This window comes from Felis catus, chromosome B2, assembly GCF_018350175.1.
Source record: "Felis catus isolate Fca126 chromosome B2, F.catus_Fca126_mat1.0, whole genome shotgun sequence".
Taxonomy (NCBI): domain Eukaryota; kingdom Metazoa; phylum Chordata; class Mammalia; order Carnivora; family Felidae; genus Felis; species Felis catus.
In genome coordinates this window covers 106,960,926-106,983,190 of record NC_058372.1, presented here as the reverse complement: position 1 = coordinate 106,983,190, position 22,265 = coordinate 106,960,926, and the positions used below count along the sequence as shown (strand labels likewise).

The 22,265-nt window shown below is 35.1% G+C and overlaps 1 protein-coding gene, 1 long non-coding RNA gene and 1 other non-coding gene across 13 annotated transcripts in view; 2 read left to right on the top strand and 1 right to left on the bottom strand.

The window, feature by feature from the left end:
- The window catches only part of FAM184A (family with sequence similarity 184 member A), a 122,405-nt gene extending 105,978 nt beyond the window's left edge, over positions 1 to 16,427 (top strand). For 2 of the 11 annotated variants that reach the window (XM_003986510.6, XM_019831136.3), the window contains 6 exons: positions 1,327 to 1,511; positions 1,936 to 2,082; positions 9,027 to 9,144; positions 11,745 to 11,849; positions 14,312 to 14,514; positions 16,080 to 16,427. In XM_003986510.6, coding sequence (XP_003986559.3) covers positions 1,327 to 1,511; positions 1,936 to 2,082; positions 9,027 to 9,144; positions 11,745 to 11,849; positions 14,312 to 14,514; positions 16,080 to 16,161 — 840 coding nt within the window. In that variant the 3' untranslated portion in view covers positions 16,162 to 16,427. Of the gene's footprint in view, positions 1 to 1,326; positions 1,512 to 1,935; positions 2,083 to 9,026; positions 9,145 to 11,744; positions 11,850 to 14,278; positions 14,515 to 15,351 lie in introns of all 11 variants that reach the window. The other 9 variants (XM_019831137.3, XM_019831135.3, XR_002157417.3 and 6 more) reach the window with 8 other exon arrangements.
- Positions 8,159 to 22,265, bottom strand: part of LOC123385528 — a 52,411-nt gene continuing 38,304 nt past the window's right edge. Inside the window, exons 2-3 of the long non-coding RNA XR_006598218.1 lie at positions 9,590 to 9,700; positions 8,159 to 8,401 (exon numbers count right to left, since the gene is read on the bottom strand). This is a non-coding gene — a long non-coding RNA (uncharacterized LOC123385528). The remainder of the gene's footprint in view (positions 8,402 to 9,589; positions 9,701 to 22,265) is intronic.
- On the top strand, positions 11,177 to 11,283 carry LOC111560741. Its single transcript, XR_002742715.2, has one exon. It is a non-coding gene; the product is annotated as a U6 spliceosomal RNA (small nuclear RNA).

The window sequence follows — 22,265 nt, the reverse complement described above, 5'->3', positions numbered from 1 at the left end:
TTTTAAAGGGAAATAAGGTAATTTGACTTATTATATTGGTCATAAAATTACATTTTATGACTTTTTAATTGAATGTATTGAATTTTACTTGCATCCTGAGAAAGCGATCAATGAAATATGAATAACACAAAGAGTAAAGACAGAATACCATAAAACAGCATTGTCTATAGGCGGACCTCTTCTCTATCTGCTATCTACTGTGGTAGTCACTGGCCACATGGGCCAAATATGTCTAGTGTGACCGAGGACCAGGATTTTCAATTTTGTTTAATTTTAAATCATTTAAACTTGAATTTAAATAGTCATGCTGGATAGCATAGCTATGGAAGTAGTAGGTCCTCAAAAAAAAAAAAAAAATATTTCCATACCACTCTAGCACAGGTAATATTTATGCTTTTTAAACTTCGCTCTTTAATGAAGTGTACTTCCTTTAATTAGAGAATTTATGATCTTGAATATATGTCTATCCAGGTAGAGGGACTTCTAGGCATAGTGTAATGAAGTCCATTATTTTTTAGACTTAAGACTTTTACTTTGTTAGTCTTTAGCTATGTTAAATGATCAGCTCAAATTTTCTCTTCATTGCTATGAAGTTTTAAATGAGCCACCTTATAATCATGGAGGGAAGTTCTGTCTTCAACTATGCTGACACTGAAATTGACAATATCTAGTAGACATTGTGAAAAACAGTGACTTCTAGGAATATGGAAGGGAGCTTATCTTTCAGACAAGGTAACTGTTAGATCAGCACAAAGCAGACAAAGTCTGCTTTCTAAACCATACGATATGTGTGTGTCGGGATGGCCTCCCTAGATGCAGGGAATTTTTAGATTAAAGGACAGTGGTGCCAGCATTTTACTGTAAGCCCATATAACTTGGTGAGTATGTAGGAGCCCTGCATTCTAATTTGAGCTCTGCCATTCATATACATCCTCCTTGAACAGGTATCTCTTGGGTATTGGTTTCCTTGTCTGTAAAATGTGTGGGAAATTGCATTTTATGGTCTTTTGGGCCTCTTGTCACCCTGATATTATCCATATAAACTGTATCCATATAAACACTTCATATATATATGGAAAAAGAAGAGCCTTTAGATTTTTTTCAGCAGTTTGCTTTCGAAGCAGTGTCATTACATTTGACATTCCAGTATGTCATTTTCTTTCCTTTAGATAAATGCAGAAAGCAAATATTAGAATACGTTTAAGAATTATTTGTAGGGGTACCTGGCTGGCCGAGTTGGTAGAGCATGCAATTCTTGATCTCGGGGTTGTGAGTCCAAGTTCCGCATAGAACTTACTTTAAAAAATAATTATTTGTATTTTGCAGAGTAAGGAACATATGTGTAGAATAACAGATCTACAAGAGGAATTAAGGCACAGAGAGCATCACATCTCAGACTTGGATAAGGAGGTACAGCACCTTCATGAAAATATAAGTGCCCTAACCAAAGAATTGGAATTTAAGGGGAAAGAAATTCTCAGAATACGAAGTGAATCTAACCAACAGATGAGGTATGTCATTAATCACAACAGACAGAATTTACAGTGTTACCTGAAATACTGCTATAATAGTAGTTAGCAATACATTCTTATTTTTATGACTAGACTGCCTTCTCGTAGATATTGAAGACCACTCCTTTATTTGTTGATGGCTGTAATTTAGAACATAGATAAAATGTTGGTATTTTGAATAATATGTATGTACTCATTAACTCTGGAAACTATACAATTAACTAAAATCTTTATAAAATGTAATTTAAAAAGCATTAAAGGAGACAACTTTAACAAACTCAAAGATAGGAGCAAAGTAAGTTATTTTAGGCTATTTCCATTAATTTTCTCTATATTATACATAAAACCATTTCAAATCTGTAGAATATAGAAAGTTTTGAAAGCTTGATTCCAGAATAACATTTTCTTAACCAAAAATAAACAGGTTGCATGAACAAGATTTAAACAAGAGACTTGAAAAAGAGCTGGATGTCATGACAGCAGACCACCTCAGAGAGAAAAATATCATGCGGGCAGATTTTAATAAGACTAACGAGCTACTCAAGGAAATAAATGCAGCTTTACAAGTGTCGTAAGTCATATTATATTAAAGAAAATTCGTGTGTGGGACATAAACTGAGGAGACTGTGTCTAACCTCAGATTAGCTATTCTTTTTAAATCTAATTAAGGGATACTTAAAAAAGAAAACATAAGTGCTATATTCCAGATGGTAATTGCAGTATGATATTTTATTTAACGAGAATAAGGCAATTGAATGATTGTTTCTCAGCTGCCACTGTTCTGGTTCTGCTAGGACAGTCCTTGCCTAAAGCCTGTCCCTCAGGATCTTGAACCGACATGCCATGGTGAAAACTCCAAAGATGTCCATTATATAATATTAAATACAAAGGGCATATTGTGGCCAAAAGGAATATTATGATCCTATACATAAACTAATAATATATATTTTATACACAAATATCAAAAAATCTTGAAAAACAAATACAGAATTTTAATGACAGTACTTCCATCTAGAGAGTGGATTACAGGGTATTGGAGGTGGGGAAGAGCAAAAACTATAAAAATATCTTATACTCTACAGAGAGATTGTTGGATTTCATACAAACATTTAATATTGATTTGAAAAATTAGTGCAAGTTAAACATCACAGATAGTTACTACTCATACATAGTAACTCCAGTATTGTTAAAACCAAGATTTATCACTGTTGCCTAATGTTTTAAGAAAGTATTTAATAGCTTTTCTCTTTTCTCCACATTTCTAAACTCTTATAGCCAATGTGCAAATAACATTCACTCCATCTCTGTGCCCTAAACCCTGGTCCAACTTAAATTATTTTAGAATTAATTAATCTACTCTAAACTGCTGCTGCTGCAAATGGTTTATTCACCTTTAGTCTATCTTCTTCCAGTCAATTTAAAATGCTGAATAAAAATATGTAAATATCTCCACATAGTTCAGTAAAGTCAAAATAGTGACTAATCCCGTTAACCTTAGTCTCAAAGTGAAACTTAAACTCCTAGTGTCACTGTGCCTTATCCACCTGTGTCCACCACACTGACAGTTTCCTTCTGAGATTCTGTTACGTTTCCTCTACAGTCTAGAATAATCTGTTGTTACTACCTGATTACCTATCCCCATCTAAATATCTCCTCACATTTTATTCATTTAACTGATTAAGCTTCATAGTTGCTTTTGTTACATATATGTAACATATACAACCACATTCACTTCAGCTGAAACAAAAAACAAACCCCAGTTGTTGGCATTTACTTCATTGGTGGCTTCTCAAGTGAGGTACTCTGCAGTGGACACACAGGATTTTCGCATTAATAGGCACTTGAATGTTTCCTGAATGCATTTTTTGAGAATTCTAACATATCACATTATGAAGTTATACTTGAAATCATGAGGAGACCTGTGAGATCATTTTCCCAGTCACGATGATTTCTGGTGTTTCCTGGTTTTGGAGGTAATATTTAAATCCTTTTGAGCTACAGTAAGAGCTCAGGTATCTTCCATGTAGAAGAGTGCATCCATCACCTTAGGCATTTTGCAAAAATTAGTTACAGTAAACCCCACTCTTGGCTTTCCCTTCTCCTGGCCTCAGTGTTACTCATTGGGCAGAGACTGAAATCCTGGTATCTCCCTCTTCACAGTCTGAAAAAACATGCTCACAAAAATAACCTGTGTCTATCCATGTGTCCTGTCTCCTTAGGAATGTTAATTTGCAAAGATTAAAGATTTGTTTCTACTTTATTCTGTTTTATATGGTTTTACACATTAGGAATTTTCAGTAGATAGTAAATACCTTAGTTTTGCTAATTATGGTAATTTTTAATTGAATTAGTATTACTCATGAGTCAAATATTTGATCTGCTTTTCTAGATCTACCACTTGTTTTATACTTCAGCTAGATCCATGTTAACCAACTGTATTTCTTTTTCCACCAGAAAACTGCTATCATACAATTAGTCTCTAGTTTAGGTATTTACTCTTTTAGTTGAAACCAAACACACACTCAAATAAATGTATTTAGACCAGGGCTGCCCAGATTTTTCTATGATAATGAAAATGTCCTGTATCTGCTCTGCCCAGTACAGTTGTTACTAGCCACAATGGCTGTTGACCATTTGAATTGTGGCTAGTGCCACCAAGGAATTGAATTTTTAATTTCATTTTAATTAATATAAATGTAAATAGCCACGTATGGACTAGTGGCTACCATATTGGGAAAGCACAGTTTCTTGTTTTTGTTTTTTTGAGAGAGACAGAGACAGACAGAGTTTGCAAGCAGGGGAGGTGATAGAGACAGAGGGAAACACAGGATCCGAAGCAGGCTTCAGGCTTTCAGCTGTTGACACAGAGCCCGATGCGACGCTCGAACTCACAAATTGCAAGATCATCATGACCTGAGCCAAAGTCAGACAATTAACCAACTGAGCCACCCAGGCACCCCTGGAAAGCACAATTTTAGACAATTGAGATATTTCTGCCCCATATCCTTAAATGCAGCGTGCTTGGATCTGCTGAATGCCTTCATCAGTGGTGATGAGCAGGGAGACTGCATTCCAGGTTAAGGAGCTAGGGGGACAACATTTGAACTATTCTTAGCCTGTTGCAAAGGACTATGGACACCTTACTGAAGTTCCTAATCAACTGCATGCTAACTTTAAGTCTTTGAAATTGGAAAAGCCCTGTGGAATCATAGAAGTGGGTGGTAGTGGAAGGGCTGCAGCATTATGGGTCAGGCTGAAGCCTGAAGTGGAAGGGCCTCTCGAGCAGCTGGAAGCTTTATTTCTGTTCCTGCCCCAAACCCTGTTTGGACTTCAGGGAAGAGGGGAATGGAAATTTAAAGAATGGAAAGGTACCCTCTAAACATTGTAGAAATGGTGATGAGTTCTGTAGTTATGGAATGATTACTAGAAAACCCCCTCTCTAGTGCTAGGTACTCAAGTCTTAGATTTTCTGATACTCTATAGAAACTATTTTATTTTCCTGAGTGGGATAGTAGTAAAACCCTTGTGTCTAATATGTCATAGTTTTTGTTTGTTTTAGGAACAAATGAGAGAATGGCTGTTTTAAAGAACTTTAAGCCAAATCTAAATCTATATAGAACGTGGGTGGGGTCATGACATCTTTATTATGCAAAAAGGGGAGTTCAGAGATTATTATTGATTGTCTAGTTTACATTAACTTCTCACTGTACTGAAACAAAAGGAGTTTCTTCATGGGGGAAAGCATTGAGTTTTCTGTATGGGGCCTTTAAGTAGGTAAGTAATCCCTAATTGAAAAAACACTCCACCATATTGGAATTACCACTCTTTAAAAGTTGTTGATAAAAGAGTTCTTTTATCTATACTACTCTAATCATCTTTTGTTGTTGTTGTTTGATTTTTAAATTACCATTCAGGTTGTGTTCATAAGTTTTGTGAGGTAAGGAGATAGTAGTCTGTGCCCATAAATTATGGGGAAAGAAAGGTTCAACATTAAACTTCTTCAATTATTGTATTTCCTTTCCTTAAACTGTAGAGAAGGATGGTATAATAGAGTTTATTTTTATATAGTTAAAATTCTAAAATATATGTGTGCCAATACTGTTTGGCGTATAATCTCAATTTGCTGACTTTGTCAATTATTTTTATAAAGCATAGGAGTACTGCCACCTTGAAAAGTTTTTTATATGTTTTATACAGCTTTTTTATGTATTCATATTTTTGGTTTGTGTTGTTCATGAACCCTAGACATTGACCTATATATTCCCAGAGCCAAAAAAAATCAGGGCATGCATGCCTGGGGAGAATCCAACAGTGACCTAATTAGTAATTATATATGTTTTACTTCTGTTTTCTCTAGTATTACTTTTTTTAATTTTTAAAAAATTTTTTAATATGAAATTTATTGTCAAATTGGTTTCCATACAACACCCAGTGCTCCTCCCAACAGGTGCCCTCCTCATTGCCCATCACCCACCCTCCCCACCCTCCCACCCCCCATCAACCCTCAGTTTATTCTCAGTTTTTAAGAGTCTCTTATGGTTTGGCTCTCTCCCTTAACTTTTTTTTCCCCCTTCTCCTCCCCCATAGTCTTCTGTTCTCAGTATTACTTTTAATGTGAATCTGTATTTTGAGTAAAAGACTATACAAACTTGTACATTTCCCCTCAAGGCAGTGTTTCCCAGGCTTTATTAACCTTTCAGAATTTGGTCATTTCTGGCTACCAGCTACCTTTGATACGGTTTTCATATTTTTAATTGACTCATTATAACTTAAAAAATTTAACAGGAAAACTTGATTATTTCTGCAGTAAAACCATTATCACTACTGAAAAATCATATCCATTTTTTTTAAATGTTTATTTTTGAGAGACAGAGTGTGAGCAGGGGAGGGGCAGAGAGAGGGGGAGACATAGAATCAGAAGCAGGCTCCAGGCTCTGAGCTGTCAGCACAGAGCCCGACAGGGGGCTTGAACCCACAAACCATGACCTGAGCTGAAGTTGGATGCTCAACCAACTGAGCCACCTAGGCGCCCTGTATCCATTTTTCTAAATAGAAGTTAGGCTGGGGCACCTGGATGGCTCCCTTGGTCAAGCACCCTTACCACTCTTGTGGGTTCTTGAGTTTGAGCCCCACATTGGGCTCCAGGCTGTGACAGTGCAGAGCTGTTTGGCCCTCCCCCCTCATGCTGTCTCTCTCTCTCTCTCTCTCTCTCTCTCAAAATAAATAAACTTTAAAAATAAGTAAATAAATAAATAGAAGCTAGGCTGTAATTATACAAATGTAAATTCTGTGAAAATACAACAATGTTATTAGATCCTAGCTACTATTTGATGCTGCAGGCCTGCCCAAGTGGTATGAAGTAGGGTAATAAGCATATGTTATTAAGGCCATTTAAGATACATAGAACAAAACTATGACTTTTTTCCTTCTTGTGACCAGACAGATTAAAGGAGAATAAAACTAAGATCATTTCCTGTACCACCAGTTGTTCACACCTAGTCTTTAGGAAGCAGTGCTGGCCTAGAGTTCACAGGGGCAACTGAAGAAAGAGATTGTTGACCAGCGTTGGCTTGAAATGGATCAGAGTAATACCAAGGGTTCTTCCTGTTAGGATTTTGAAAGACTTGGTAATTCTGGAAATATATTTGCAAGTTAAATCTAGATCATTTTACTTGTTCTCTCCTTTAATGCTTTCCCATTTATATTTATATGAATGGTTTCTTCAATTTAATCAATTATTTTTTCCCTTTAATATCCAGGTATCTTTTAAAAGGTGTGTGTGTGTGTGAGTGAGAGAGAGAGAGAGAGAGAGAGAGGGAGAGAGAAAGTCATTTTGTGGAGAGGATTAACTGATGACAGTTTTGTAGGTAAAGCATGCTTTACCTAAATGAGAACTTACACTAGAATTGAGGCTCAGAGCAAAAAAGATGGGTCACGGGTTGTAAGTGGTTTAGACTCACTTTTCCTTAACTTCTCATTTTACTAGAACTAAAACAATAGACATAATAGTTTTTTTTTTTTTTAATTTTGTTCTGTTTTGGGTTTTTTTTTCCATAATAGTTTTAAGTAAGGTGTTAAATTGAGTTTTTTAGTGACCATTTACTGCCAAGTATTCTTGTTTAGCTGCAGGAAGCAGTTCAAAAATCTTGTATTTTGTGTTTAATGATAAAGTTCTACAGTGACATCTTGTGGCTACTCCAGTATTAAACCCAATGCCTTTTTCCTTGACTGGATTATTGTTTCTCAAGCTTCTTAAAACTGTTGCCCTTAAAACACCATATCACTATAAAATGCAAGTCCCTTTATGTGAGCCCAGTGAAATCACATCTTTCAGTCTGCATGGTCACAAAAGAACAAAAGTAAAGACAGTGAAACTAACCTCAAATTGAACTGACAAAGACCAACTGATTCTGAGACTGCCCCTTCCTAACCCCACACTTCCCTTCACCCACACACCTCCCTAAACCCTCTAGATTAGAACTTTAGCTTGGAGTGAGTTAGTGTAGGAGTTTACTAAAATTCCTAAAGTACACAGAGATTCTTGTACCCCTCTAGAATTAGGGGGTGGGAGTAGATCACAGAATCCTAGAAGACAGATTGTCTAGAAGTTATTCAGTATTTGTTGAGTGAATAAGTTTTTCTGTGTGTCTTCATCCACCATGATTTTATTGAGCTTAATTTCTATCCTTTTATTTTCAAAGGAGTGAATTTTTAAGTCGTTCTATTTAAATTTTCTAAAATTGAAAGTACTTCTTCTGTAGCAGTTTCCATTTGCATCCTCTTCATTGTCCTATATTTTTGGACACTGCATGGTCTGTGGAGCCTCTACTCATAAAGGGTGGCCTCTATCCTGGAGTCTTCAGTGGCATTCAGTCCTGTTGCCTTCTCATCTCATTCAGGGCAGAAAAAGGGAAAAATGAAATTATCTGATGTACTTTTTTTACAGTGTAATGTATTAGCTGATAATAAAGAATTTTTAACTTGAGTTTCCCATAAACTGAAAAAGAATGATGTTATTATATGTGTCCTTTGTTTCCCTTTCCTCTGTATCTTTTCTTGTCCCTTCTCCCTTTTCGGTATGTTACCAATCCTTATGTCATCACACAGGAGTATAATTTTGGTAAGTTCTCCTGATAGTGAGCCTACAATTCCAGCATCAAACCTGTATTTAGAGGTATTATTCAATATATCATTTCTTCTACAGAACTTACCTCACCTCATCCCCACACACTGTTGAATGACTTACAATGAGTGAATTCTTCCAAAAGTAACCTGCAAAGTCTTTAATAAACATCATCTACCCTGTAGAGCCTTTAATAAGGCTATTTAATAAGCTATTTTAGCTTTAATAGCTTTAATAAGCTATTGAGGCAACCATGTTATTCTGAAAAGTTTTAAGGAAAGAAGTTTGGTTTTAAATTTTGTATGTGTTCAGCTGGACTATTTTGAAAACTGCAGGTATTAAAAAGGATGTGTCTGAGTCCTATCAATGAACTAAAGGTTTCTTGTTTTCAGACTAGAAGAAATGGAAGAAAAATATCTAATGAGAGAATCAAAACCAGAAGATATACAGATGATTACAGAATTAAAAGCCATGCTTACAGAAAGAGACCAAGTCATAAAGAAACTAATTGTAAGATTTGCGGGGGGAGGGGGAGGTTGTAACCGTGTTAGTAATCAATAGACTGTGGGTTGGCAAAACATGGAAAAGTATTAAGTAATGCTAAGTGAAAATTGAAAGTTTAAACTATATGCATTGTGATTGAAAGTTTATTAAAATGTTCATGAATTAAGAAATACAAAGTAATTAAAAATTTTAAATTTGGTATTAGGGTAAAGGGATTGTGCTTCTTTTCAGTATTTTTTTAAGAGTCTTTTTTAGGACATATGTTTAAATAATATGTCATTGCCAATGTACAGTGAATATACGTTTGAAGTTATATACAATGTACAGCTAATATACTATATGAACAATATACATATTGTTCATGTAGAATTAGAGTTGGATAGGAAAGAAGAGTCAACACATGCATGCATCATCCTGTACCGTATACTTCCAGTTAGTCATGTTAACTTACCCTGATCCAAAGGGATATTCCATGGGAAAAGGGTTCCATTTTGTTAGGGTTCTAAGAAAGGCTTCAGGCTCTCTCTTGAGAGTCTTGGTCCAAACTGAGGTGTTAGGGTCTCTGACCAGTCCATCAGGGAAGAAAACACAGATTTAACAATAAATAGACTGCCTTCATTGAAGCTATTATTCTTCAAGAATAAGAAATACACAAATGTTTCATAATTCATGAAACATTTTAGAGTCTTCTGATCCATAATTATTGTTTTTTACTATCACTAAAAAAGAAAAATCTTTCAGAGTAAAACTAAAAATAGAATGCTAATCACTCTATTGGCTCACTGATCTCCTCAACTGAAAACTATGGACATTAGCATGAAAAGAGAGCCTAGAAGCATTTATTTCTGAAGTCCTTTTTCTTTAACTTATCTATGTTAGCATCTAGGAGAGCTATCCTGTTGGCTGGGACTAGAAGTTCCTGCCAAAAGCAGCAGGTCATAGATTGGGGTTCATTATGGAGCCAGGAGCAGACATTGGCAAGATTTCCCAGGCATTGTGAACATGAGCACAGCCCTCATAGATTGCTTTGATTACATTACATTCCACACATGAAGTTATTAGCAAATATATTAAGTATATTTCATCCATGGTAGAAACAGCTTTTCCAGTTCTTAGTGAGCATACGTCACAGATATAGTTGTATTTTATCCTCACAACAGGATAGGTATCAGACTTCAAAGAATAAAACAAACTCAAAGCAACACCTAGTTGGTGACAGACTAAGAATCCAGCTAAAGGTTGTTCTACACGCTTTCCACTATACCCTGATTCTGTGGACTCTGAAGCACGTGGGCTGAGATTAATAATACAAAAGGTAGTGGTAACTAAGAAGGGAATGAAGAATCTAGTTCTACTAGAGCACAGTCCTGCATTTCACACTCATGTATTTATTTCCTAAAGTTTAGTTGTTCAGTTGACATATACTGGTTACGCGAAAGGCAAAGATTTATCTCTATGTAGGTCACTGTTTCTCTGGTCAGTGATTACCACTGCAGTAATACAGCTGACCCTTGAATAATGCAGGGGTTAGGGACACCAACTCTGTGCACAGTTGAAAATCCACACAGAACTGGATTCCCCCAAAACTGAATTACTAATAGACTACTGTTGACCGGAAGCCCTGCTGATACCAAAGTCAGTTAACACTTATTTTGTACATGTATTATTACTGTATTCTTATAATAAAGTAAGCTAGAAAGAAAAATGTCACTATGAAAATACATTTACAGTACTGTACTGTATTTATAAAAAAAAAAATCAGTGTGTAAATGTACCCACACAGTTCAAACCTGTATTATTCAAAAGTCAACTGAACATTGAGGTTTCAGAGATTAAGCAAGATGAAATGTATTCGCAGTACTGAAGATAATGCTGTATCAGTATCACCTTTATAGAAACAACAAAACCATGCACACAACTCCATGAATGTAAGTTAAGCATGTTCAAACTGCACAGCCAGCAGTTTGGAATAGAGATGGGACCAAGGAAACCATTTCAATCCAATCTTGAAGAGGAAAGTTATTAAAGGGTACAGAAGGTGCTCGCTTCGGCAGCACATATACTAAAATTGGAACGATACAGAGAAGATTAGCATGGCCCCTGCGCAAGGATGACACGCAAATTCGTGAAGCGTTCCATATTTAAAAAAAAAATTAAAAAAAATAAAGGGTAGAGAAGAGTCTCAAAGCATAGGGTATTGAAAGGTTTTGATAACCATCCACCAGCAGTCCTTAAGACACTGGCAATCAGATTTAGAAACCTTTGGGGTGCCTGGGTAGCCAAATCGGTTAAGCGTCCAACTTTGGCTCAGGTCACAATCTCACGGTTTGTGAGTGAGCCTCGCGTGGGGCTCTGTGCTGACAGCTCAGAGCCTGGAGCCTGCTTCGGATTCTGTGCCTCCCTCTCTCCTGCCCCTCCCCTGCTCATGCTCGCTCGCTCTCTCTCTCAAAAATAAACATTAAAAATTTTTTTTTAAATCTTTGATGAACAAGGTATATAAATCTTCAGGTTTTATATTAAATTTTGAATGGAATGGCATTTATACATTACAGTTTTAAATTTTCAATAGAAAATGTCTAAGTGACGTTTATAATTCTTTTGCATAGGAGGATAATAAATTTTATCAGCTGGAATTAGTCAATCGAGAAACTAACTTCAACAAAATGTTTAACTCAAGCCCTTCTGTTGGTGTTATTAATCCATTGACTAAGGTATGTGCTGTAAACACCATAAAATAGGGATGTAGTTTAAAACTTGCTTAAAAATTTTTAATATTTAGAGCAGCATAGGATAAAGCTTACAAACAATGTTTTCAATTTAATATTTAGGACTAAAATCTATGAATTCTTTGTGTATACATTTTCACTGAACGAGGCTAATATTTTTGTTGAGAATTCTTATTCCTTAAAACATTTTATTAATTATAAACCCTTGGTTTCTACCATTTTGTTTTTCATATCTCCAAAGAAAACTAACTTTTAAATCTCCCCAGGATAATTTCTTATCATTTTCTTGGTGTTCACTATTCTCTGTGGGATCCTAAAGGTACTCCAGCCCTGTATACACAACAGCTCTCCCTAACGTTAAGCCTAAGGCCTGCCATCTTAATGGACGTTGCATTTGACATGTATTTTGTTGCCTACCAGTCTTTGGAAAAAGGCTTTACTTCTCTCAGTCTTAGGACCTCTCATGACAATTAAAATTGAAGATGACCCATTTTGGGGGCCATCTTTGTTACTCTCTTAGGACAGATAGAAGAGCCTTGTAGACAAATGAGATGGACATGGCTAAGTCTTACACATCTTTGTACCCCAGCTTCCTATGGCTCCCCTCATAGTGCTTTGGGTATAGTAGGTAATCAATAAATACTTGTTCAGTTGCAAACTTCATCACATATTCTATAAGCTACCACAGGTAAGTGAATAAAGCAAATAAGAATAAATAATTATATTGGCTTCACAGGAACTTCTATATCTTCTGGAAGACATCAGTAATAGAAATAAAGTACTAGTGGTAAAGCTGTCTTTTGATTCAGATTTAATTAATTTGCCCATCATGCCTAATTTCTATTAGGCCCTTAGCCAGAAACTTTTGCTTTCAAAGCTCATAAGAACTTCTCTGTTAAGAACATAGGATTCTATCCTTCCTTCACAAGTTAAAGTGCTCCAAACTTTAAACTTAAACCTTTAACATAGAGTGACTTAAATGTTTTATGAAACAGAATGACTAAAGTAGGGAGGCATATAGCTTCAGAGCCTAAAATACTGCCTGGCACATTGAAGGTTCTCAGTAAATAATAGTTCTCAGTAAATAATAGTTTCAGTTTCTAAGTCCATAATTTAGGATGAAATAAGCTTTTAATTAGAGAGCAAGATTATGAGACTTGCTGAAACAAGATAATAAAAAGGAAAATATTTCTAATATATTTTGCGGAATTACAGTTTTAGCTATAAAACCATTACCGCAGAACTTTATAATAATACTTTTATAATAACACCAATAACACTTTTATAATAACAATATTTTTATTTCTTCAAATAGTAACCTTAAATGGGTTTATTTAATGCCCTCTGGTGACCAGAACAAGAAAATGCACACAATACATCTTTGTTAATTTTTGAATGACTTCACCTTTCACTAATATTGTGATTCTAGAAGATATCCTTTCTTTTTTCAGTTATGCTAAAGACTCTTTGTCAGAGACTCCATGACTGACAGAATATGACAGAGGGCAATCTGTAGATAGCAAGTATATTACTTTGTAAATAAAGGAAAAAGGCCAATTAGGCTTTTTTTTTTAAAACACTCGAATCATTTTGCAGAAAAATATTTCATAAATTTAACTAGTACACATTTAGTAAAAGATGGGAGTATTAAAAATATCTTGCAACTTGTGAATTTTTATTCTGCACAGCAAGATGAGTGCGAATAAAATAGAGACTTAAGTTAATGATTTGTAAACTGATAGGTTTTGATACTCTGCGATTATATTCCTCTTGCTATCTGATTTTAAAGACCAACTAGAAAATAAAAAAAGATGGATCACTTTTGTTTTATATCCTTTAAATGCTTTTAAAAGATTATGAGCCAATTAGTGATACTACCAACTGGGAAATGAGATTTAATTATGCAGACTTAATTTTCTCTTGTAAGGCAGCTTTGGGTCTTAAGTGGGAATGTGGAATATGTCTCAAACTACTGTGCCAAGTATTTTTTCACTTCCTCTTTTTTCCAGACAAGGACTGCCTCTCTTTGACAGAAGGCTAAAGTTCATGGACATCTCTTTAAAACTGTTTAACTTTATACCTTCTTCTCCTAATTTGAGCCCAAATCCGTTTAGCCTTGTGGTATCTTCAAGACCTGCTCCTTCCCCATTTCCTCACAGTATTCTTTACCCTTTGGCATTCTTTCCATCTCCTCCCCTCCCCATGAACACCAATCCTCATTCTTTTCTGGCCCAGGAGCATGTCTGTCTGTGAGGATTCCATGTAGATAAAGAACACCTCCAAGGGTCCCCAGACCACACTTTGGGTGACACTGGTTCATTTTAACATCCCAATTTAACGTAAAGCTTCCGAAAATTTTCCATGCCAAATTTATATCTTCTACTATTCCTATTTTCTCATTTGTCCTTATACAGGGACTATCCTCACATGTATTATTTTTAATGCAGCAAAAGAAGAAGAATGATAAATCACCAACAAACAGGTTTGTGAGTGTTCCCAATCTAAGTGCTCTGGAATCTGGTGGAGTGGGCAACGGACATCCTAACCGCCTGGCTCCCATTCCTAATTCTCCAGTCCACGATACCGAGTTCAACAGCAGCAAACCACTTCCACAGCCAGTGCCACCTAAAGAGCCCAAGACATTTTTGAGGTGAGCCCCGTCTCACCAATGATTTTTTTTTCTCTTTTCTTTTTTAACCTGAGAAATTTACCTTCTTACATTGCAGAAATTCACTACTTTAAGGACAGCCTAGGGAAAAAAAAACATATTACTGTGAAATCTTTTCAAAATATATTTATCACTTCTCTAGAGAACTTCTTTTTGGCTCTTAAGATTTTTTAAAATTTCTTGTCAGTTTTTCTATATACTGAAAGAAGTGCTAATTCTTAATATTTATGGATAATTGCTTCATTTTGAGTATTGTAGCCAATTTTTTCACTAATCATCTTTATTACAGAACTTTAAATTATTTTTTATTTCTGTTATATTTTTTCACTGTCTTGTTTGCCAGGCTTATTTACAAATATATATGCTTACTGCCAAAATAAAATTTATGTAAGCTCTGGGAACTTCATGATCTACGTAAGCAAAAAATAAAAAAAAATTTTTACCATTGACATTCCAATTTTAAGTTAAACTCGGACTTGATTAAATGCATTCACAAGGAGAATTTGAATGAAACCCAATTGTTTATCCATTAAATAAAGTCAGAAAGTACTGGTTTTTGGTAAATGTTTACCTTACTATTACTGATTCTGTGCTGCTTTAAATTTACTGTTTAACTTATTCCTACTAAATCTCAGCTGTGTCACCAGTAATAGCCTTACAGGTAGACTATCTTTTTCTAGGGTAAGTGATTACATAGTCAATGACAAATTATTTTAAAGAGAAAAAATAGCAAGAATGAAAATAGTCAAATACGTTTTGAATTGTCTCCTGCTAAATATTTTGTGTTGCTTATTTTCCCTTGTGCATGGGTATGTTCAGGTATCAGTAAGATGCATGTGCATGAGCTCAAGGAACATGACTACTGGAGTTTCCATTACACATTGTTGCGTGCCTTGTAATTTCCCCCAAAGACGGTAGGGATTCTTTTATTTTCTCAACTAGCCCAAAGACTCTTTAGTTAGAATTAAGTATAAATTTGAACTTTGAAGATGGAGGGGAAACTGGCTTCTGAATGGTACTCCTTTCCCCCTAGAGTATTTGCTTATGGAATTATGATAGTTCAATATAAATATACATGCAGTAAAAATACTGTACCATGGCTTAGTTACTTAAGTTAGTTATATTTGAGGACACATCTGTAAAAACCAAATGCTTCTGTCAGATTCTGAAATTTTAATTAGCTAGAAGAAAAGGTGCTGAAAAAGAGGAATGTTATCTTATTCTTATTTCTGACAATTCCTCCTGAATATTCTTTATTCAAAGAAGGTGACATTTTTCTCAACTGTCTGGATTTTGGGGGGGTTTTTGTAATTTTTTGTAATTGTTTTGATGTGGCTCCTCCTTAACTGACTTCATCTGAGCTGCTGATGCACTCTCACACTCTCATGGAGTGGAGAACCCAATCTAGTGTAGAGGGGTCTACAAAACACATCTAATGCAGGGAACCACTTGTGGTCATCTACACTGGTGTTTTTTTGTGCTTTTCCCTTCGTTTTGCAAAACAGCTTAATGCTGGGTTACATGTCTCTCTTTTTTTATGAATTCAGTCCTCCTCAGAGTGAAGCTTCCCCGGTGGCTTCTCCCGATCCCCAGCGCCAGGAGTGGTTTGCCCGGTACTTCACGTTCTGAAAGAGTAGTGTTGGCAACAGCTCTGTGTGGACTGTTCCTAAGAGCATGACCTTATACAGACCATTATGTGAACAGGCTTTCCTATGTCAGACACTGTGAATGAGAAAGTATTTGTCTCTCCAATTTGCAAATACACTATTTCCTGTGATATTTACTGGAATCACTCTACTATATTATGTGTGTAATTATAACAGTTATTTTTATTTGAGATGGAAGAGTCTTTAACCTTTGTAATTACTGCATAATAAATTTTGTTAGAACAAACAGTGCTTTTCATTTTTTTCTAGTAAGTTTGAGTTTTTAAGTATTTTTTAATTCTAGGTAAGACTTACCCAAAAAGTGTTCTCTGAAAAAAGTTTTCCTGCATAATAACAAAATATCAAATTATTTGACTTCAATAATCAAAACAAAATCAGGATAGGTAAATCTACTCATTTGTTCCATTACCATGTATAATATAAACTGTGTCCTCTAAATGTACAAGACTATAATGAAAACACTTGTGGAAATTGTAGATTTTCAACTATAGAAAATACTGCTGACTTATTTATAGTGTATTTTACTATTCTGATAGTTGGGGATCTAGAGCTTCTAATACAGTTAGTATCTATGATTAATATTTATGGCCAAAGGCTATTTGGTAGAGACAGTTCTATCGTAATTTGTCTTAGGAATTAGTTTGTTACTGACACATGGACTCAACTACTACTCAACAACTGGAGTGCCAAATTTAGTTGATTAAGCAATGTAGATTTTAGAAAAATCTGGGTGAACAAGATAAATACAAATACCTGGTCTATGAATGATTGTAACAACAACAAAAACCAATTTTTTAAATGGTTACTATGTGTCAGACACTGTGCTCAGGGGCAGTAGAAAGATCATGTTATTTAATCTTCACCAAATCTTCAAGAAACAAACCACTGTGTATGAGTGTGCACAGTTGGCATGTTCTTATAAGTTATCCTGGAAAAAAAACTTTATATAAAATACTTGCTCTGAATTTTTTTCTTCAACTGAGAATAAATTTTCTAAGAAAAGTGGTTAATGCTTATTTCAGAAAACAAATCTAGTTATAAGCACTTATTCCCATACCTAACTTGTATATATCTGCTATTTGGAGATTATTTACCAAGGAACTGATGATTAGTACTCATGCAGGTGACTGTGCTAGACACAGATATACAGAGATGATGAACATCTGTTCTCAAAGAGCTAACCATACACTTGCTGAAATAGCCAAGGACCACTTTTTCTTTTTTAAGCAACCTCAGAAGGCACACAAATAAGATTTATGGAATGTACCATGAGAACAGAGAGGAAGTGATTGATTCTACCTAAATGGTGACATGGAAAGCTTGACATGGAAATGGTACCCAGCTGTAATACTGAAAGATGAGTAAGAATTAACCAGACCTGGGACGGGGTTGTTTCACATACAAACTAGTGCAAGTGTCAAGAAAGAACAGGCCAGCTACATCCAGAGAATTAAGTGCAATCCTATGGGTCCAATGTGTAAGGGCTAGAGAACATGGCATAAGAGAGCAACCATTCCTTGAGCATCTAGCCTTTTATTAGAATTCAACATTTTTAATTAACAACTCAAATGAAAAACACAAGCATACAACTAGTAAAGGTTAAAACCTGTGCTCTTTCCATTGTGCTACAAAGGGCCTGAAATGCTTAGTAAGGAATTCAACTCAATCCTCTAGAATCTTGAGCATGCAATAAATAGCATGATTTGATTTAGAATTTTAAATTGCCATACTGGCTGCAAAAAAAAAAGAAAAAAGACCTACATATATGTTGCCTACAAGAGACTCACTTTAGACCTAAAAACACATACAGACAATGAAAGTGAAAGGATGGAAAAAGATATCCCATACAAATAAAAACAAAGATGAGAGTAGCAATACATCTATCAAACAATAGACTTTAAAACAAAGACTGTAACAAGAGATTAAAAAAAAAAAAAAGGACATTACATAATGATAAAGGAATCAATCCAGCAAAACACAATAATTGTAAATATCTAAGCACCCAACATTGGAGCCCTTAAACCATAAGGCAAATATTAACAGACATAAAGGGAAAAATTGACAGTATAGCATGGGAATTTAACACCCCACTTATATCAATGAATACATTATCCAGACCGAAAATCAATATGGAAACAGTGTCTTTAAATTACACATTAGATCAGATAGACACAACAGACATATACAGTACATTCCATTCCAAAACATCAGAAGACACATTCTTTTCAAGGGCACATGGAACATTCTCCAGGACAGATCACATGTTAGGCCACAAAACAAATCTCAATTAGTTTAAAAAGACTAGAATCTTATGCATCTTTTCTGGCCACAACAGTATGGAACTAGAAGTTAAACACAAGACCAAAAAAAAAAAAAAAAAAAACTAGAAAAAAACACAAACACATGGATGCTAAATAACATGCTGCTACACAGCCAATGGCTCAACAAAGAAACGAAAGAGGAAATAAAAAAAATACATGGAGACAAACGAAACATGAAAATTCAATGGTCCAAAATCTTTGGGATGCATCAAAAGCAGTTCCAAGAGAGAAATTTAGAGCAATACAGGCTTAACTGCAGAAACAAATAATAGTCTTAATCTCACACCTAAAGGAACTAGAAAAAGAAGAAGAAAAGCAAAGGTTAAGAGAAGGAAGGAAATAATAAAAATCACAGCAGAAATAAATGAAATACAAAGAAGAGACCAATGAAACCAACATTGATAACCCTTTAGCCACATTCATCAAGAAAAAAAAGACCCAAGTAAATCCAGTAAGAAAGAAAAAAGGAGAAAGAACTGACACTACAGAAATACAAAGGATTGTGAGAAAATAATGTGAAAAATTCTTTGCCAAATTAGATAACCTAGAAGAAATGGATTAATTCTAGAAACATAGAACATTTCAAAACTGAACCAGGAATAGAAAATTGAAACAGACCAACTACCAGTAACAAAAGTGACCAGTAATCAAAAATTCTCAACAAATAAAAATCCAGGATTAGCCTCACAGGTGAATTCCACCAAACATTTAAAGAAGAGTTAATACCTATTCTGAAAAAAAAAAAAAAAAAAAAGGAAGCAAAGATTCCAAATACATTCTATACGGCTAGCATTACTCTGATACCAAAACTGTATAAAGATACTCCAAAATAAAACTACAGGCCAATATCTCTGATGAACACAGGTGCAAACCAACAATGAAATGAAAATATGAACAAACCAAACTCAACAAGACATTAAAAAAAATCATACAGCATGATTAAATGGGATTTATTCCAAGAATGCAAGGGTAGTTCAACCTAGCAAATCAATCAACATGATATATGACATTAACAAAGCAAAGGATAAAAATCATGTCAACAATAGGTACAGAAAAACCATCTGACAAAGTACAACATCCATTCATGACAAAATCTCCCAACAAAGTAGGTTTAGAGGGAACATACCTCAACATAATAAAGGCCATTTATGAAAAACCCACAGTTAACATCATACTTAATGATGAAAAACAGATTTTTCCCTAAGGTTAGGAATAAGACAAGGATGTCCACTCTCACCACTTTTATTGAATATAGTATTGGAAGTCATAGCCACAGCAATCAAACAAGAAATAAAAGGCATACAGTTTGATAAGGAAGAAATAAAACTCACTATTTGCAGATGACATACTATACATAGAAAACCCTAAAGACACCAACAAAAACAGAATAATTGAATTCAGCAAACTTGTAGGATACAAAATCAATACAAAGAAGTCAGTTGTGTTTCTACGCACTAATAAGTAGCAGAAACAGAAATTAAGAAAACAATCCCATTTACAATAGCACCAAAAAGAATAAAATAGGGGTGCCTGGCTGGCTCAGTTGATAGAGTATGTGACTCTTGATCTTGGGATTGTGGGCTTGAACCCCACATTCAATGTAGAGATTACTTAGAAATAAAATCTTAAAAAGAACACCTAGGAATAATCTTAAGGAGGTTAGTTAGAACTCTGACAACTAAAACATTGATGAATGAAATTGAAAATGACACAAATGGAAAGATGTTCCATGCTCATGAATTAGAAGAATATTGTTTAGGAGTGCCTGGGCGGCTCAGTCAGTTAAGCATCTGACTTCGGCTCAGGTCATGATCTCACAGTTTGTGAGTTCGAGCCCCAAATGGGACTTTCTGCTGACAGCTCAGAACCTTGAGCCTGCTTCAGATTCTGTGTCTCCCTCTCTCTCTGCCCCTCCCTCCTTCCCTCCCTCTCCCTCCCTCTCTCTTTCAGAAATAAACATTAAAAAATATTTTTAAAAAAGAATATTGTTTAAATGTACACAAAAACAATTACAGATTCAATGCAAGATAGCAATAGCATTTTTCACAGATCAGGAACATACAATACTAAAATTTGTATGAAATCACAAAAGACCCAAATAGCCAAAGCAATCTTGAAAAAGAACAAGAAAGGTGGACATATCACAATCCCAGATTTCAAGATATACTACAAAGCTGTAGTAATCAAAACACTATGGTACTAGCACAAAAACAAAGAGATCAATGGAACAGACTAGAGAGTCCAGAAATAAGTCCATGCTTTATGGTCAATTAATCAATGAAAAGGCAGGCAGGAATATACAATGAGGAAATGAAACCTCCTTCAATAAATGGTGTTGGTAATACTGGACAGCTACATACATACAGAAGAATGAATCTGGACCACTTTCTTACACCATATAAGAAAATAAACTCAAAATGGATTTAAGACCTAAATGTAATAAGACCTGAGGCCATAAAACTCCTAGAAGAAAACATAGGCAATAACTGACATCAGACTTAGCAACATTTTTCTAGATCGTCTCCTCAGGAAAGGGAGGCAAAAGCAAAAATAAACTATTGGGATTAAAAAAGCCTTCCCACAGCAAAGGAAACAATCGAGAAAACAAAAAGGCAACCTACTGAATGGGAGAAGATATTTGAAAATGACATATCCAGTAAGAGGTTAACATCCAAAATAAATAACTTGTACAACTCCAAAAACGCCACAAATAATCTGATTAAAAATGGGCAGAGAACCTGAATAGACATTTTTCTAAAGAAGACATACAGATGAACAACGGACACCTAAAAAGATGTTCAGTATCACTAATCACCAGGGAAATGCAAATCAAAACCACCAGGAGATATTACCTCACACAAGTCAAAAAGACAAGAAACAAGTGTTGGTGAGTGTATGGAAAAAAGGAAACCCTTGTGCACTGTTGGTGGAGATGTGAATTGCTGCAGCCACTACTGAAACAGCATGGAGGATCCTCAAAAAATAAAGAACAAAACTACCATATGATCCCATAATTTTACTACAGGGTATTTACCCAAAGAAAACAAAAATACTAATTAAAAAAGATCTATGCACTCCTATGTTTAATGCAGCATTTTTTACAATGGCCAAGATATGAAAGCAACCTAAATGTCCATGAGTAGATGGAGAGATAAGGAAGATATTATACATATACACATATATACACACAATGGAATACTACTCAGCCATAAAAAAGAATGAGGTCTTACCATTTGTGACAACATGGATGGACCTAGGAAGGTATCATGCTAAATGAAAGAAGTCAGACAAATACCATATGATTTTGCTTCTATGTGGAATCTAACAAATAAGCAAACCAAAAGCAGAAACAGACCCATAAATACAGAGCACTGATGGCTGCCAGAGGGAGATGGGTGGGAGGATGGGCAAAATGACAAAGGGAAGGGAAATAGGAGATAGTTTTCTAGTTGTAGAATGATTAAGTCTTGGAGATGAAAGGTACAGCATAGGGAATATAGTCTGGTATTGTAATGCCAGAATATAGTATGTTTATTGTACGGTGACAGATGATAGCTACACTTGTGGTAAGCATAGCATAATGTACAGACTTGTCAAATCACTATGTTGTATACCTGAAACAATGTAACATTGTGTATCAACTATACACCAATAAAAACATTAGATAAATACTTTCCTTAGAAAACAATAAAAATAAAAAATAGGACTGCATCTCAAAGGAAGGAAGGTCCAGGAAACCTCCGTT